This window comes from Carettochelys insculpta, chromosome 3 (assembly GCF_033958435.1).
Source record: "Carettochelys insculpta isolate YL-2023 chromosome 3, ASM3395843v1, whole genome shotgun sequence".
Taxonomy (NCBI): domain Eukaryota; kingdom Metazoa; phylum Chordata; order Testudines; family Carettochelyidae; genus Carettochelys; species Carettochelys insculpta.
In genome coordinates, this window is record NC_134139.1 from 6,651,370 (window position 1) to 6,670,732 (window position 19,363).

General features: G+C 40.0%; 1 protein-coding gene across 1 annotated transcript in view; it reads right to left on the reverse strand.

Annotated features, from left to right (window-relative positions):
• CFAP61 (cilia and flagella associated protein 61) overlaps window positions 1-19,363 on the reverse strand; it is a 253,647-nt gene that overhangs the window by 93,421 nt on the left and 140,863 nt on the right. Inside the window, exon 19 of the mRNA XM_074988390.1 lies at window positions 11,280-11,407. Coding sequence (XP_074844491.1) covers window positions 11,280-11,407 — 128 coding nt within the window. The remainder of the gene's footprint in view (window positions 1-11,279; window positions 11,408-19,363) is intronic.

Genomic DNA, 19,363 nt, shown 5'->3' on the forward strand with positions numbered 1-19,363 from the left:
GTTTTCCTTAAATGTGGTGCGCTGGGTCTTGAGTGTCCTGCCTCTCTTCCTTCTTCCCTCTGCCGGTATTCGTCTCATTGCAGTCTTTGGGTGCAGTTGATCTGGCAGACGCAGAATGTGTCCAGCAAACCGCACTCTGCACTCTGTCACGATATCCTGCAGTGCCCGTGACCTGCATCTTTGTAGTATCTCCTCATTGGTAACGCAATCGCGGTAGGTGACACCCAGGATCTTTCGTAAGCAACGCTGGTGGAATACGTTGAGCTTGCGTGCTACTCTTGACGTTATTTTCCACATTTCGCTAGCGTAAATGGCAACTGGCATGACGATGGTGTTATACAGTCGAACTTTTATTGCAGTGTCGATTGTTGGTGCAGACCAAATTGAGCGCAATCTTTGGAACACTGCTGATGCCTTACCGATTCTGCAGTTAACATCTGCCTCGACGCCTCCGTCGTTAGACAGAGTGCTGCCAAGATAGGTGAACCGATATACTTCTTCTATGGGTTGGAGTCCAACCACTAGTGGCGTGTTTGTCTGAGTGTTCACACAAATCATAACAAGGGAAAAGAAATGAAAGGGGACTGCTCTGTGGCAAAGTCCAACATTTCAAGATTGGTTTTGTTTCACATTAAAACAAATTTTCAAATTTCCCACAAAACAATATTTTTAAAACTTTCACTTTGAGTTGGTCAAATGTTTCATTATTGACTGAGATCAAAACTTTTGTTCCAGTTCCAACCTCAGAAACATTTAAAACAAAGTCATTCAGAAACAAAAATGTTGTTCCAATAACATTAAAATGGAACACCAGCAAAACACTTCATTGCTTTTTTTCAAAACCAAATTTAGTCAGAAAGTGATGTTCACCAACAGAAAAACTTTCTGTTGGAAAACTGCCAACCAGCTCTATTACTGACATTCTTCCTCAACCCTCTGGCAGATGCTGTACCTGCCAGACAGAAGCAGCAAAGCACCACGCACCACCAGCTCATTAAGCAATCACTGTGTCCTTTATCTTAGTGGCAGTTCTTCCAAAAAGCTAAGACATTTTCACATTGACCTATGATTGACTCTCCTCAAGGAAGCTGTGAGGGTGCCCCTCTCTCCCTGTCTTGAGGCTTTACCTCTCTGAATGCTAGGGAAGCAATAGAAAGACCTCTCACTCCAGACTTCAAACTTATCCTAATCTTCTGTGCTCCCGTTCTCTCCTGATACCCCCTGAACTCCCCCTACATCTCCAACACATTCATTTTGACACACCCAGATTATTTCCTGTTTCCTTCTTCCCTCTGTAAAACCTGGCTCTTCAGTCCTTGGCGAGTTTATAAGTGGAATACTCTCATGCAGAATTTACCACACAAGTACACAATGCAATTTTCAAAGGTTTAGAATTTGATCAAGACAACAGAAAACACTTCTCTGAAGGACTATCTTTGTGCCAAAATTTCAGCTTCCTTTCCCCAGTTGTTCCAGTGCTACAGCTGGTAAAAAGTGCTGCTAGGTTTATTTATTTTTAAATAAGTTTTAAAATAGCAGAACTGGTTTTGCTCATACTCTGAAATAAATTCATTTCCTGGCAAGGTGCCTTGCTATCTAACCTCAAGTCCTCATCAGAACCTATGAGCTACTGGGACCAGCTGAACATAGATGATGATCCTGTGAATTGAGTTGTTAAATGTAATCACCTACATCTTAGCAGAATTAAAATCACCAATAAGGTGCATTCTAATAATGCTTACTACAGGTTGAACCTCTGAAATCCAATATTCTTTGGTCTGGTAATACCCTTGGTCTGGCAGGACCATGGATGTTGCTGGACCACAGAGCCCCTGTGGCTGTGGGGGGTGGGGGCAGCTGGAAGACTGGCAGTGAGGCACTCCCACCAGGGCAGCCACAGCTGGGCTGGTGGCAGATGGCCTGGCAGTTGCTGGGGAGCTAATGCCCAGGAACATCAGCCAGGCTGAGAAGCTGGCAGCCTATAGCCAGGGACAGGAAACTGGTAGCTGCGGCAAGGAAGCCGTGGGGGCTGGGGCCAGTCTGCTGGAGGCTGGGACAGGGAAGCCATGGGGGATGGATCTGGAGACAGAGAAGCTGCTGACCACGGGACCAGGAAGCCACAGGCAAGGGTCAGAAAGGGAGCCTAGGAGTGAAGGCTGGAAGCCATCAAGAGAGCACTGACCTCCCCTGGTCTGGCAAAATCCCTAGTCCAAGACCACTCAAATCCTGAGGGTGCCAGAACAGGGAGGTGAAACCTGTACTACTAGGTTTTTCAAATAAAGGTACCAATGAGTTGCAGATTCAGAAAGGATAACAGGGAGTCTGTTTGAGTTTCTTGTCTGATACTATTCTGTTTGTGCTGCAAAAACATGGTAAAAGAATGGCTCCCAATATTTCAGTGAGCACCATCCAGTACAAAGTCTACCTCTTTAACATGCCATGTTAATAATATAGTCTATTTCCTTATGCCGCAAGTCAATTTCTGAATCCTTAATGTTTAACCAGAATCCTTTTAAAATATTGTTACAAAACAGAATTTAATATTTTGAAATGCTTCCTATTGGTTGGCACAAATACTGACTATATTGCTCATGATGGAGAGAAAAAGTGTGGCCCTGATCCAAAGCATGAAGTCAGTAGAAAGACTTCCACTAACTTTAGATTCAGTCCTATGTTTGTTCTCCATGTTGACTCAGGGAACAACGATCAGACACCTTCCATACAGAAAGTGAATATTAACCACAAAGTTGTGTGGTTCTTTCCAGTCACACTGATGCCATCTTGTCCCACTGCAAAGCAGACAGCTGCATAGAGGGAGGGGCCATGGCTAGCTGCAGATCTAGAGGAAAACTATCCCCAAATCCTCTGATCTCATGGCAACTGCATGTAGCAGCTGCCATTTTGGTTCTCTCGACATCACCTAGCACAGCTGCTTGGCTGGCATTGGCTCCCCTGGGAAGAGAAGAGCCCTGTGATGGAGTGACACTAAGTCATGGTACACCCACCTCTAGTTTTCACTAGGGGAACATGCTGATGACAAAGTCTGCTCTCCAACTTCTCCTTCAGCAGGCCATGTCTCCTATTTCTCATACAAATTAAATCACATCTGCAGTGTTCCCTTTAATATTTTCCACCCATGGGCAAAATAAACTTTGTTATGTGCACCAATGCAAGCGCAAACGGGCACCACCAATAGAAACACATGATGCGGGCTGTGGGGGCTCTGCTTATCAGCTGGATGGCACCTGAATCTCTCAAGGGCAGTCACCCAAGCACTCAGCTTCGAGACAACACTGCACACCTGTGTGGTGTAGAAATGCTGTTCACTGTTAGGTTGCTGTGGAAACATAATACAGTGTTACATGACCACTTCTTATACACCCTCAATTCTATTTCAGTGTAAATTGCATCCATAGCGTTCCTCTTTGAACTGCAGAAACATAGGATGCAGGTGGTAATTATGCTCCAAAAGTGATCTCTGAATTCCACGAAGGCATAAGAAAGAATGAAAGAACCAGGTCTATGACATATGAAAGACCATCAAACAAAAGTCTCAGTTTGCCCTACAAAGCCTGCACATTAATGCTAAAAAACATAGAAGCAGGAACCAAATCCTATGTTAAACACTAGAGGGCAGAGTTACCAGCACATCCAGACAGCTAACTCTCCCATTTCGACTGGCAAATTCTCCAGTACTTTAAAAAAAAACAAAAAAACACGAATGCACTAATGGGCACGTGACAGCCTGTTTTGAAGATCTCAATAGTTACATCTCAATTCTGGGTAGAACAATTGCTTTTCGAAAGCTTGCTTCCTTAAACAAGGAAAAATAATCATCAACAGAACTGAAAAGCAGTGATTTTCAGTGTCATTTTAACAAAGAACTGAAAAATATAAATGGCTTGTGGTACAGTTTGAATGCTCCTATTTTTATTCTCATCTGCTTTGTCCAGATGAAGACAAACTCCAGGGCACTCAGATGCAAAACTCCACAATGAGCAGATCGTGCTATTATCATGCTAAGTCACTTAGCTTCTCCCCCCACCCCCACCCGAATTAAAATTTCAACTTTTCTTCCCATCGACTGCTTTGGACTTGGCAACAAGCCCTTTGTGAGGCATAATATTCTTTGCCCTAAGTATAGGGATATTTTTAAATTAAAAAGCAGCACCTAGACACACACACACACACACACAGAAATGCAAAGCATGCCAGAATGCTTGGTCTCAGCCTGGTGTGTTCACAATATGTTTCAAATGTGTAAAGTACAAATATTCTTGTTTTTGAGTTGAAAACAGACTCCAAACCAAGCGATTTCATTATTAATAATAATAAAACTATATTAGTTCAGTATTATTTTTTGGCAGAAAAATGTCAAATGATTGCTAGGAAATATGATCCTGACTCATAGCTTTCCCTATAGGTTATGTGAGTATCAGTCACTGACAGTATCCATTGTGACACTGATTTGACAACAAGGCAAGATATGACCTATCCTATTTATCTCTGTCACAACTTGATTTCTATTCACGAGAAATGATGGAAGGCAACAATGTCTGAATGGTGCTGGCCCAATGACATTGAACACATGGTAGACTACAACATTGTTTTACATTTGTCTTGGTATGAAAAAAAAGCAGTCAAAAGGAAGCATACATATATCACCTCATGTGGCAAAGACAGACAGAATAAAACAATAAAGATCACTAAATCCTTCATTACATGTTAGCTCTGTGATCAGCAAGTAAGCACTAACTATTTAATTAGTCAACTAATTAGTGACAGGCAACATGGAAAGCTTCAGATGTTCTCAGACAAATGTAAAGATAAAAAGCTTAATTAAACAGCAAGCATTATGCTCACTATTGCCAAACAGGACAGATGTGCAGGATATTGTGTAATACCCGGCTGCCAGATAACAGGAGCTGTAGTTCTGTTGCAAACAGTGGTTTTTAAAAAAAACCTAGCATTTCTAAGCTATTCTTAGATACCTTCAGAGGCAAGCTGATCTTTGACAGGAAATTGGGGATTTAGCAAATTAAGTGGGACCATCTAATTTGTTTTAAGATCAGATTTAATGTCTCACTGAAATACAATTTAAGACTATGGCTCCTTAAGTGTCAAAATAATTCCAGTGTCTTTGCAAAGTAGAGTATGTTCTATTCTGTGTCACACTACTACATTTTATGACCTCATTAGCTGCTTATTCGTTATTTGGATAGTACATTTATGTATGAAAACTACAGAGAATAAGTCAGAAGTCTGCCATCACCAGAAGCTGGATTAAAAAGTGTTTAAAATAATGGATTAAAAGGGACTTCCTCCACAATGAGGACACAATAACATTTTCTCACCTATATGCAAAGTGATGTATAAAAGGCTAATTAGTTCATTGTACTGGAACCAAGGACAAGAATCTGCTGTGAGGAATTTTTCTGGGATCTTTTAGCCAAACTACAATCAATTGTTGTCAGCGTGCATTAGCTGGCATGCTGATCAGTGAATCATATGCTGGAATAAACTAAAAATATCGTAACATGAATTCTCTTCTTCCCTGATTGAACTTTACTACTGTGACCACCATTCTTAAAATATTGTCTGACAGTCAGTGTTTGTGGGAAACTTGGAAAAAACAGAAATAACAAATCAGGTGCTCCAAGCAGCGGAGGACTAGGATATTTTTGTCACACAGCCAATATTTAAGAAAATGCATAAAACTTAACACTGTAAATTAGATTCAAATGGAAATATCGTTGGGCAACAATAATTAAAATGAGATGTCATTTTCATTCTGTACCCAGTTTCCAGTCGCTCAGAATCTTCTCAGATCAAATTTTTAAGTTAAGTTGCTATTTCTCATGCTTGAGCTCAAATTCAACTTCTTAAAAAATTAACTGTGAACTATGTATTTACACTTGAAAAATACTTTCAGACTCTAGCTTTGTTTCATAATTTTAAATTTAGTAGCAAAACAAAAAAGCAGTAAAGCAGCACTTTAAAGACTAACAAAATAATTTATTAGGTGAGCTTTTGTGGGACAGACCCACTTCTTCAGACCATAGCCATACCAGAACAGACTCAATATTTAAGGCACAGAGAACCAAAAATAGGAATCGAGGTTGACAAATCAGAAAAAAAAATATCAAAGTGAGCAAATCAGAGAGTAGAGGGGCAGAAGTGGGGGGAAGTCAAGATTTAGATTAAGCCAAGTATGCAAACAAGCCCCTATAGTGTCCCAGAAAATTCCCATCCCGGTTCAAACCATGTAGTAGGCAATAGTACCATGATTTAGACGGAGAAGGAATAACAATAGCAACAGAGACTCAATGCTGTCAGGCTGAACTACTCCACAAAAAGAGCATTGGTATGTGATGCTTTTGCTTTAGGGCTGGTGTCCATACTGATCCACAAACTGGTCAGCCAACATTTTAATGGAGTGGGCCATTCTGTTAATGACTTAAAAGTCTGCGTCTTACTGAAGAGGAATTTTCACAACAGTCTTGAAAGAGAGGCTGCTGAACTCTCTTTTATATTCAAATTCGACACATTAACAGGTGGTTTGAACCGGGATGCGAATTTTCTGGGTCATTATAGGGGCTCTTTTGCATACTTGGCTTAATCTAATTCTTGACTTCCCCCTTCCCCCTCCTGCCCCTCTGTTCTCTGTTTTGCTCACCTTGATAACTTTTTTTTCTGATTTGCCAACCTTGATTACTATTTTTGGTTCTCTGAGCCTTAAATATTGAGTCTGTTCTGGTATGGCTATGGTCCGAAGAAGTGGGTCTGTCCCAAAAAAGCTCATCTAATAAGTTATTTTGTTAGTCTTTAAAGTGCTACTTTACTGCTTTTTTGTTTTGATTTAAAAAAATGTGTGATTTTGCACTATGTTGTATTAACCCTAGATAGTACCCTAAGTCTTATCTTTGTGAAAGGAGAACCATGTATTTGCACTGGCCAGGAGGACCCCTAGGTATGAATTGTGAAAGTCACAATTCCTCCCCTGGTTGCTCTTGTTCCTGGAGGGAAGTTAATTACTATAGCAATTTATGGCGCTACTCACCTCCCCCTCACACTAGTTCAGTTCTGCTACCTGATGAATGTATAGGGCAGAACCAAGGCTCTGCTTGCTTTCTCCCTTTTGCTTCTTCCCACACGTTTGACTAGGGATAGGGTGCAGTGGTCCTTGGGAGCCTCCTTTCACTTCTGCATCTGTACTCACAATCTGGGAAGGCCAGGCAGCTGATGAAGGTGGAGCTTGTTCACCCTCACCCTTCTGCGTAGCTGCCTTGGAATGACTGAAAATTGTGCCCTTTTTTGTCCAATTCTTGAAGGAAAAAGTCTCACTGTTGTGTAGACTAAGCCGAAATTACAGTTGAGCCAAAATTACATGCTAAAGCAGAAGACCCCCTTCACAAACAAATCAATGCCAGAATCTGCCAGGCCAGCCAGGCACTAGGACATTTGAAAGTGCAAGTGTTGAATCAGCACAATATCTGACAGTCCACTAAGCTGAAAGTGTACAAGGCTATACTCCTGACCAGTCTTCTGTATGGCTGTGACCTTGTATAGAAAACATATAAAACTGCTGGAGTGCTTCCACACATGCTGCCTGAGGTCAATACTGCACATTCGATGGCAGGACAGAGTTGCGAACCTGGAAGTCCTGGACAGAGCAGGAACCACAAGCACTGAAGCCATGATTCTGAAAGCCCAGCTTCTCTGGACAGGGCACATCATATGAATGGAAGAGTCAAGAATCCCTGAGCAACCCCTCAATGGTGAAGTCTCCCAGGGCAAAAGGAATCAAGGTAGGCCTCGCAAGAGGTATAAAAACTGCACGAAGGCCAATGTTGCTCATGCTGGTTTAAAACCAGATCAGCTAGAGCAGCATGCAAAAGACCGAACAGCAACCTTCTTCCCAGTTTGTTTAATAGGAATTCGAAATATGCACTATTCCTTGTACAATGAGCAACGAGGGGTCCTGTGGCACCTTATAGGCTAACAGAAATGTATGAGCATAAGCTTTCGTGGGTAAAGACCCACTTCATCAGATGCAGGTCTTTGCCTACGAAAGCTCATGCTCATACATTTCTGTTAGTCTATAAGGTGCCACAGGACCACTCATCGCTTTTGCAGATCCAGGCTAACACAGCTACCCCTCTGATACTTGTACAATGAGGTTTACCAATTTTGAAATAAAGTATCTGCTATTTTGAAATTACTTTGAAATGCTGGTTATGTTGTGTAGACACTCACACAGTTATTTCTAAATAGCGGCTTCTATTTCAAAATAACTTTGTTGGGTAGACATGTCCCTGGAGGGTGTAAAAGTCCACCATGTGATTCCCTAAGCCACCTTATACTGCTCCCTGTCAGACAGGACATATATTATATGGACCACTGGTCTGACTCAGTACGGCAATTCCAGATTTTCATACAAACTCCTGATAATCGCTCTGAGTGGAGATGAGGGATTTAAAAAGTACTTTCTAACAAAATATCATACAAAATATACTTCAGCATTTTGGAGAATGGAATAGAGAGCACTGTTTTGCATTTGGTTGATCAGAGTTGATGCTATAATCTACCCTGTTCAAACAGTGAAAGCTCTGACTGTCCTAGAAAACATAACTCCAACCCTCTGCCTCAAATGGATTTTCCACAGACTACAGTGTTACTGCCACATTAAATACTACACAACAATAGCACCAAGAGGCAGCTTTCTATACCTTTCAAACAAGGAGATATAATTACTATTCTTTCAATATTTCATGAAAAATATATTTCCTCTGTCTCAAACAAGTTCAAATCACTTCTAAAATCTAGTTGTAATGACTGTTATGAGGTAAGTGAATTATATTTGTGTGTTTCTATGGTGACTACTAATGTAAAATAATTAGATAGCAAGAAAAATGAGGAGAAAACTACTTCCCCTTTTAAGGATTAGGGGCTTTATAAATTGATTCAATTTAGTTATTTTTAGTACATGTAACCTTTGCAAAAATAATAGAAAATTGTGAACAGATTAAATTGTATTAAAAGGTCTCTGTGCTGATCAGGAGACTTTCTCTATCAACTGCTGATATGAAAATTAAACTTAGCTTAGTTAAGCTTATTTTACATTAATATAAAAGATGTAAAATATGATGTTGAGTACTAGCTCCTTTGATTCTTTGAATTCTTAATGGTTTTTATGTGGCAGTACTCAAGTTCTCATGAATCTGAAAGTTCCAATTATATTGTCTTCAAGACCAGTTCTCCTAAATAATCACACAAACAGATCTGGTGAGAACTCTTCATTAGAACACATCTGGAATACAACTTATATCTGAGTAATCTTGTCTGTGGAACTATCTAAAAGGTGTAAAGGTAAATCTTCAAGGATACAATTCTTTGTATGAAAAATTATGTACAAATAGGAAGAATTCTCTTGTGATAATAGTGCTGGACTGAAACTCAATAGATGTGGGTTCACCTCCCACACTGTCACAGACTTCTTGTGTGACCCTGGGCAAGTCATTTACTCTTACCGTACAACAGTTCTTCATTTCTAAAATGAGGATAATATGACTACATTTCTGCCATTCATTGGCTATCCTGTCTATTTAGGCTATCAGCTTGTTAGGCACTGCACCTTACTTTTGTTTGCAATACTTAGCACAACAAGGAACTGGAAATGGGTATGCTTTCCAGATGGTACTGTAATATAACTTGGTAACAACATTGCAGAATCACATACATAACTCAGTTACAGAGTTTAGTAAGTAAAATCACATGGTGAGAAATCTAACTAAAAATACAATGTGATAGAAAGTCAAAGGTGTGGTGGGCAGAACCAGAGGAGAATGGTCTTATGGCATTGGGGGATGCATTAGGATAAATGTTAGAAAGGCATTAGCAGTCCAGAGGAGGAGTGGGAAAGGGAGCTGTTCTGTCAACTGCTTAGAAGAATGCAAGAACATTCATAAAGTGTTGTATTTCCCACCCTCTAACACTATACAGATTTTTCTAACTGTGATAACAACAGGTTTTTTAGCAGAAATATTAAACCATGAATTCATCAGGCACAGTGGTTAAAATGGCAACTTTTTTTCCATGATAATGTCTCTCTAATTAATACTTTTCTGTGACGATTCATTACAGAATCTGCTATCCAAAACTTAGAACTGGTTTTAAAAGTTTTTCAACACTCATTTAAGCATTTTTAATTTGCTTAAAAATGCACTCACATGGAAAAGATGTTCATACTGCTAAGACAGCAAAATTATATGGTTTCTTTATGAAGCGTATGCAAGAACAAGCACACTAAGACAGACATAAAATTAGACTTCTTTTACTTTAAACAGACTGCATGAGCTATAGGAGAATGAGATTCTTGTTTAGCTATATATGAGGTCATGATAATCATGGAATAAACTTTTGTATTTGTCCATCCATTGAACAAACACAATTCATTATGAATCATTTATCTTCTCAAAAGAATTCTGATCATCACATGCCATCCTTACATTAGAACTGCTACTACTATGTCAGTCCTGTAAAGCCGTGGTATTGTGCAGAGCTAGTTCAAAGATCAACAGTACACTGGGTTATATAGAAATGGCTAGAAATTTAAGCCACATGAATATTCTCCTTGCATTCAGAACTAACAATGTATGTTCATAGAAGATTTAGACTCAGCTGTAGTTGAACAGTGTTCCAACGTGATTGGCCAGCCAATGTTGACAGAGCCAAAACATATTCTTGTATAGGCTCTAGACTTTTCATTCACCTGACCAAGCTGCTAACTTCAAAACCATTTGGAATGCACAAGACACACCCTACAGCATTACTGCCAAGATTTTGTGGGTAGAATACAATGTAGTTTTGCACTCTCATTGTTCAGTCCTCCTATGAGGCCTTCAGTAGCTGACATAAAGGATGTATTTTCAATTCTCTCCATTGCTAGCGAGGACCTGATTTTCAGAGATGGCTTTCATTTCTGCAGGCACTTCTGCACTTGCAAACAGTTCAAGTAGTACTTTTGAATTGCTGCATCAATTAACAGAGCAAAATCTACCTCTTTACATGAATTTATCCAAGACTTGTAGATATGACTTTTAATTTTGCATCCATAATTTAAATGTTAACATAAAAATGCAAGTTCAATTATTTGCAGATGCAAAACTGTCCCAAAATTAAAGCTGAATTAAAGACTCATTGCCAAAATCAAGACCTTTCAAATTAAAAGGTCCTTATTCCCCTCATTGTGGTAAAATCAGCACAAAGTAAAAGCTTACCAAAAAATCAGTGTTTCTAGGAAGGAGATTCCAACATCTGATGCTCCAACCACCACTATTCTAGCATTGACAGAAACTTTAGGCTCTAGCATCAGCTTCCGATTTATGTGGTTCAAAGCATAGCTTAACTGTAAAAGAAATCAGAAACAGGCCATATATACATACAAACAAACTCAGGAGAAATCAGCTAAGAAACATTAGAACATTAGTATCTTTCATTATATTTCATATGTTTTCTAGACCTATTTAATATAGTTTTAATTATTTTGATTTTTCTGTGTGTTCAAATAATTAATTCATAGTTTCTCATCTTCCCTACTTCCTAATGTAGGCATTGATTTTGAGGCAGTAAAACTTGGTGTACTCATCTTTTCTGTTGTCCTTTGGTTTCACTAGCCAGCAGAGAGATGCCAGAATATATGTGAGAGAGGAGTCAAGAGATAACAGTGCATTTGACAGAAAAATTTCTGCAGTGTGCTACATCTGATTTTCATTTTCCTCATTGAAAGCAGAGAGGCTTTTCCATTTTGAAGCCTTACACACTTTGCATTTTAGTTATTGCTTTTGGTTGCAGAAATTTCACATGCCACAGAATGCGTAATTGTAGATTCACATGTGCATTGAAGAGAGAAATAGGAAACAGAACCACTTTTATTATTCATCAGACACTTTTCTCTTGCTGTACATTTCTTCAGACACATTTAATCAGGATGCAATCTAAAACTTCTAACAGGTTGCCCTCTAATACCTCTAGGAGGCGAGAGGGGAGAAACAACACTTATTCTTCCAAATACCAAAACAAAAAGCAGTCAAGTAGCACTTTAAAGACTAGCAAAATAGTTTATTAGGTGAGCTTTCGTGGGACAGACCCACTTCTTCAGACCATATCCAGACCAGAACAGACTCAATATTTAAGACACAGAGAACTAAAAACAGTAAGCAAGGAGGACAAATCAGAAAAAGATAATCAAGGTGAGCAAATCAGAGAGTGGAGGGGTGGGGGGAAAGATCAAGAATTAGATTGAGTTAAGTATGCAGACGAGCCCCTGTAGTGACTCAGAAAGTTCACATCCCGATTTAAACCATGTGTTAATGTTCCGAATTTGAATATAAATGTCAGTTCGTCCGCTTCTCTTTCTACAAAGGAGCGATAATTTCTTTTCAGTAACGCTAGTCTTTAAAGTGCTACTTGACTGCTTTTTGTTTTGATAGTGTATAGACTAGCACGGCTTACTCTTCCAAATACATTATTCTAACACAGATTTCTATGGATTTATAGTAGAGAACTTTTCTCTTCCTATAAATTAGTTGAAACAATAGTTTAATGTGTTAAAAAACAAACGTCAACAAACAAAAATGACTTTAAAGATGATGGCCATGCCAGGAACTACAAAAACGTACAATGTTTGGAGAAATCTTTTGTACCAGACAAGGGTATTTTATAATCCTTGAAATCCAGAGGTACATTAAATCCATGTTTTGGCGTATTCACTGTTTATTTTTTTACTGCCAGATAAATGTCCCTCCAGTTGTAATTTTTTATGGTACAATGACGACACCCAGTGGCCACTTGGTTTAATCTCAGTTATGGGAGTCCCCTAAGAATATTCCAGAAGACTTTCTAGGTAAATTACTATTCTGATTAGGATTGAAGGAATCACCACTGATATCAAACATGTCAAATCCAGCACATCTTCATATGAATCCAAACTGTTTCACTACTAGCCATACGTAGAGAAATGGTTTGATATATCAAGACTTGACTGTGAAGATGAGTGCAACAGTTAGAACTTTTGCTTTACTTAGTATATCACAAATTTCTGCTTATAATATTAAATGATTTAACTCAGAAATAGTAGTTGTCACATACTCAGACATTGTGATAGCAAGATTAGTTATAATAAACCCCCATGTTTAAGGAAAATCATACAATTATAAGAGGGGCAGCTGTGTTAGTCTGTATCCACAAAAACAATGAGAAATCGTTCTTGTTGTTCACACAGTTATAGAAGATTAGGGTTGGAAGAAACCCCAAGAGGTCATCTAGTCCAAAATCCTGCTCCAATGATACTATGAAAATGAAAATAAGTAATGTTCTAACAATTCAGAAGTTTGAATGCATTTATAATGTGACAAAAAGTGAAGATCTTTTGAAAGGAAATTTGAGAAATCAGGAAACAAAGTTAATTTTTAGTGGCAAGTCTTCACAGTAGATTTTTGTTTAAAAAACAAAAACCTTTATGCAGTATGATAAATGTAATATTTTGGAGTCCAATCCAGAAAGTGTTCTATGTGATCTCCTACTGGGCTTCAACGATTCTACATGTGGACTTCTGCAGTTCAGATCTTGTATTTTAAATTGTAACTGGAAAGCTTCCTGATAGGAACCCTGTGAGTCTTTAAATATACTTTAAGGGACACAGTCAATTTCAAATCTAGTGAGTTTAAAAAAAAATAACTAAATGTAGCTTCAGATATTACATCTCTCCATGAGTCACTCTGACCATTTTTGTAGTTTTACAATCACAATTTTAAAAATGATCTCCTTTTACTTTTCATTCTGTAAAAGACTGAAACAAAGAAGGGATCCACATTAAAGTTCAGCTTCCATATGGGGCAGATCCTCAGCTGCTGTAACTGTCACAGCTCCACTCAAGTCAATGGAGCTATGATAATTAAGCCATCTGAAGATCTTCCCCTTGATAAGCAGCATCATTTATTGTGAAAGGAATGCTTACATATTCAAAGCTAAGTGAGTTTTCAGGTACTTGTTGGGATAGATGCCTAATTGATAACTGAACACCCTAGGCAGAATATACTGTCAGATGTACAAAGTAAACAAATTGGAAAAAAATAGAGAAAAAACATTATTTTAATTTCATTCAGCTGTTATTTTAGGTGTTACTTTTACTAATGGTGGGGGAAAATGTTTCAGACAGGACTCTGATTTTTAAGATGAGAGCATTCCTTTAGCAATTTGAACCAACAGCTGCACTATACAGCAGTATGACCTGGTAGATAGAGAACTGGAGTAAGATTCAGGAGACCTGGGTTCTATTTTCATCTCTACCACTGGACTGCTGAATGACCTTAAGCAGGCCACTTGCCATGCTCTGCCTCAGTTTCCCAATCTGTAAAATGGGGCTAATAATACCATACCTCCCTTTGTAATGTGTTTGAGATCTACTGATGAAAAATGACATGAAGTCCTGTGGCACCTTATAAACTAGCAGATATTTTGCAGCATAAGATTTTATGGGCAAACACCTGCTTTGTCAGATGCATGAGTGTGGGGGGGGGCGTTCAGAGGAGGATTTAAAGAGAGAGTCTCAGTCAAGGGGAGGGCCAGAACTCACAAGGTCTATTCAGTCAGAGTGGATGTGGCCCATTATGGGCAGTTAATGTGGAGTTGTGAACCTTGAGAGAGGAGAAATCAAGTCAGTTCAGTCAGGGGGGATGTGGCTCATTATCAGCAGCTAATGTGGAGGTGTGAACATCAAGAGAGGAGAAACTGCTAAAAAATGTTATACTAGAGCAAGGTATGATAGCAACAAAAAAAATAAAGCAACAAAGACACTGATTTGGGTTAAAACTACTTTTCAGTTGTCACCTCTATCTTTTTCACCCAAAATACTATTTGGATATTCTACCACACATGCCTCTATTCTAACAATGAAGCGTTTTGTCTCTTATCTTCAAATGCATGTAGGTGCTTAACTCCCAAGGGAGTTAAGCACCTAAATACTTTTTTGATGATCTAGGTCTTTCTAACTTGTAAAATATGTTAGAGAGCAGGGGTGAAATTCTAGCTTCAATGATGTCAGTAGCTTTGTCCTGCCCTTCCATGAGGCCAGTATTTCACATACGCAGACAGTGTGTGAGGGCTTGGATATTACATACAATTGCACTTTCTGTTACATTACCATTAAAAATGTCAGGCCTGAGAATGGTCTATGTAGAGCTGTACAATTTTAGAATAATTCCATTGTCAGTAGAGTTCTGGGACGAAGCTAGAGATGTGTGTGTCCAGTGAGTTAACTGTGCTTTGCAAGCGTGGACTATGGAAGGCTTTCTCCAGTGTGAGTCACTGATTGTTGATTGAGCAGCAGTTTTCTGTAAAGCACTGCCTTGTGGGGGGGAAATGTTTAGAAATGCATTTACTGAAATGCTGCTTTTACACAAAACTAATAAAGTGCTAAAAAGCATATGAGGACACAGGAAACTTCTGCAAATGTATCCAATCAACCAATACAACTAGATAGGTAGGTCAGCAGTTAATGAGATCAAAACTCGACATGCCCAAATTCAGTTATCCTTTTCCACTACAGTGCTGTTATTTTTTTAAAACAATGTAGCTCAACAATGAAATATAAAGCAGTAATGCAATTTGCTGAGGAAGAGTTGTACCTAATTTGTAAAATGGCTCCTGTATCAATTATACAAAGGCAGCATATGAGAACATTATTACCTTGTTTGTTCACCACACAATAAACCCAACCCTAACATCTGTTGTGCTTCAAAACCACCTTTCTAACAGTTAAGCACACCCACTGGCTCCAAGGAGTTAGGAATTAGGTGAATTGGTCCCAGAATAACAGCCTCTGTTAACAACATGTCAGAGCAAATAGCTACATATGTTCCAGCCGTGGGGTCTACAAACCCCTAACTGAGCGCAGATAGTGACGGGAGGAGAGCCTCTCTGGTTTACAAACAAGAAGCTTGATCACACTCCCATGCAGCTGCCAAACATGGAGGCTGAAAACAAGACCTGCTATGTCCAGTGAAGGAGGAGGAGACAGAAGAGGCTGGGACAGCAAAGGGGGAACCACCTTCCATCAGACTGCTGCCAAGAAAAGAGTCTGGAGTTGGAAGCAGACTGCCAGACCTAAACCTGAAGAGCTGCTATATAGAACTGGAGGTCAAGATCTTGGAACTACCCTGGCTGAGAACAAAATGAGGAGCATCAGCCAGAAGCTGAGACCCTTGAAAGGGAGCAGTTACAACATTGTACCAAAAGTGAAGTTGCAGTTTACCATTCCTACAGAAAAGGGAAGCCAAAAATCCAAACCAATCCCACCTCCCATACACACAAGAGAACTGAGGGGGTGAATCAGCTACTGCAATGACAACAGATGACCTAGAATGACTCTTGGTAACCTTTGACCTTAGCCTTGACTTCCCACTAGCCTCCAGCGAAGTGAGCAGGCCAGCTTGCCCCACTCATCAGGAAAGCCCAGACAGAATTAGGTTAGGCATAGATGAAGAGATCTAGTGCCACTGTTCTCACCATGAGCACTACAGTCCCCGGAATAACCACAGATGACTGCCCAAAGACTAAGGCCTGGTGCAGGCTAAAGCCAGAGACATGGATGGGACCCCAGACAGGTGAACTCCTACCATGGAAGAGTTGATACAGCTGCTTCCATCTGATGGCTGGGGTTTGTAGACAATGATTTGTAACCCTAGCAGAGGCTGTCTGCCTCATGTAGGACTTTATGGCTTCTCAAGCCATTTGGGGACCCTCTTCAGAGGAAATAACTCCACCAGATACTTTGGAAAAAGAAATGGTTTGAGGATCCGAGAGCGGTGGCCTCTCTTGGGTAAATGTCAAGAAAACATAGATTGCTCATTAGTTGACAGACAGGAACGGGGAAAGATGAACACACCACGTCCATGTGTAAGACTTCCCTGAATCAGTAGGCCCATACCTTTAAGTATGTGGCCAGCTCTTTCCCCCGAGCATATGCAGAAACAAGAGCCCAGTGAAGCTCAGAAATAGGATAACTCAACCACTAGCAAACAAGAAAAGACACACTAGCTGGATACTCCTGTGGATAACAGGACATAAATTTTGTGACTGTCCCCACATAGAGTATAACTTTAGAGAGGTCTGAACAGGAGAAAATATGGACTGGCAAAAAAACCTAGGGAAACTCAAAATCCTAGTCAAAGCAGAAGGTAAGAAGAGACTGGCTCTTGTGGTCTCAGGCTGTGATCAGACATCTATCCAGGAATGGATAGCTGAAGTGGTAGGGACACCCAAGAAAAGAGAAACCCCCATTCAATGCATTCATGGAGATATTTTACACTATCCCAGCACAGAAATAAGCTTGACTGTTGATGACAGTATGTATATCTCTGGACTGCCCCACACTGTGATATTACTTTGAGACTGGCCATATTTCGCCAAGCTTTTGCAGAGGCTTCCATTAACAGAGAAGCATGAAGAAGTCACCCAGACGAGATATTAAAAGTCTTGTTCACTTTTAAGGCCCCGAATTTCTTATCTCCTGGTCTAAGGAAAAAAATCGTGAAAAGAAAAATGGACAACAAGGAAAGAATGGAGAGTGGCTAGTGACACAATCCTGCCTGCTGAATACCAGAGACCACAGATACCAGAGCTGAGGCCACTGGGCAGAAGACCCTGAGTAGGGCTACTTATGGGCCGAAACACAATCTCAACCTCTACAAACTAACTAACTGGACTTTTGGATTTCTGTATGTAGCAAAGGAATAACAAGGCTTGGAGCTAAGCCTTTGAACAAGTAGCCATGATAGACAACAAAGAGATGAATCCCCTAAAAGCATGACAGGATCCCCATTTTACCATTAAGGCAGACTTTCTCCGTTGCTTGGACCAAAACAAGCAGACACAAGATACAAGAACACAACTTCTAGTACCTTGGGCATGTCATTGAGAATCGCTGCATCTGATATACACAACCCATTTTGTAGGATATCTTGGGGAGGACAATCTTGGCCTGCTACTTTTGGCCAACCTCAAAGAGAGTTATGAATTTCTGTGCATCGTGTCCTGAATCCCAATTAATAGCCCCTGAGGCTATCCTTCAGGCTCCACTAGTACCCGTCCCACCCATGGTGGGGACTCCCTCTGAAAGAACAGAAATTGACCTGATAGGCTCCCTAGTGAAGAGCGCAACTGAACATCAACATATACTTGTCCCCAGAGAGTATGCCACCATGAACCATCCTGCTCTGGTCTACGAATGGCAAAACTACTGCTATTGAAGGTCTTAGTGTGGGAATGAGTTCACAAAGATTCCCTGACAAACCAGGGGACTAATCTCACATCCGAGCTGACAAAAGAAGTATGAGAATTATCAAAACATTACTTGTCTATGCTTCTTTGATCACAACCCCACATTGTCAGAGCTGCCAGTCATAGAGGCAGTCATAGAGGCAGGCACTCCCACCTTCAACCAATTATTAAGGAGATAGCAGAGAGAAGGAAGAGGCAGAAAGGCCTGGGACTGAAAAAGAGTGACATCCCTGCATCAGGCAGTGTCTAAGATAACAGCCAGAGGACCAAAGCAGACTGCATAGCCCAAAATTGAAGAGCTACTAGACTTAATTGGCAGTGAGGGTCCACAAACAGCTGTGACTAAGAGCAAACTAAGGAGGGTCAACCAGAAACAGACCTCTTGAAAGACCATACCATCAGGGAACAAGCAGATATCACAACACACCAGTCAATAGTAATCTCCAGCCTGCTTATTTTTGTATCCATTTGTTAAATAAAACAGAAATCATTAACTAGGGTAAGGCGCAGAACAACTGTTATCACTGTTAGAAGGGAATATGCTGCCCAGAAGTAACATTTTGTTTTATTAGGATGGGTTTATACTTTTTTTTTCTCCTACTCTTGACCCTTAAAGCATCTACTACTGTACCATCTGTCACATTGCTTCCACCTGGGAGGGCAGAGTGCCTGTTGCTGCTTCAATTGCAACTGCTGACAAAGGTAACTTTTCTTGATTGAACCGGGCTAGGGCAGTCGGGAGGAGGGGGGTTGTTTTTGCCAGTTCCATCCATTTTGAAGACTGCAAACTTCACCTCTATTAAAAACACTTATTCAGCCTGCACTATACTTGAGTGAAACTGCAAATCCTGTGTATGTCATGTCTCAGGCTCATGGACTCACAGCAGAACATACTTTCATTACGCTTGAGCAGGTAACTTCTACAGTATTAACTCCCCCGTCCCCTGAATATACATCCTCAATGAAAATATATACACAAAAATTATTTGCCTTTTGCTTTTCTGACATATCCTGATGTGCTTTG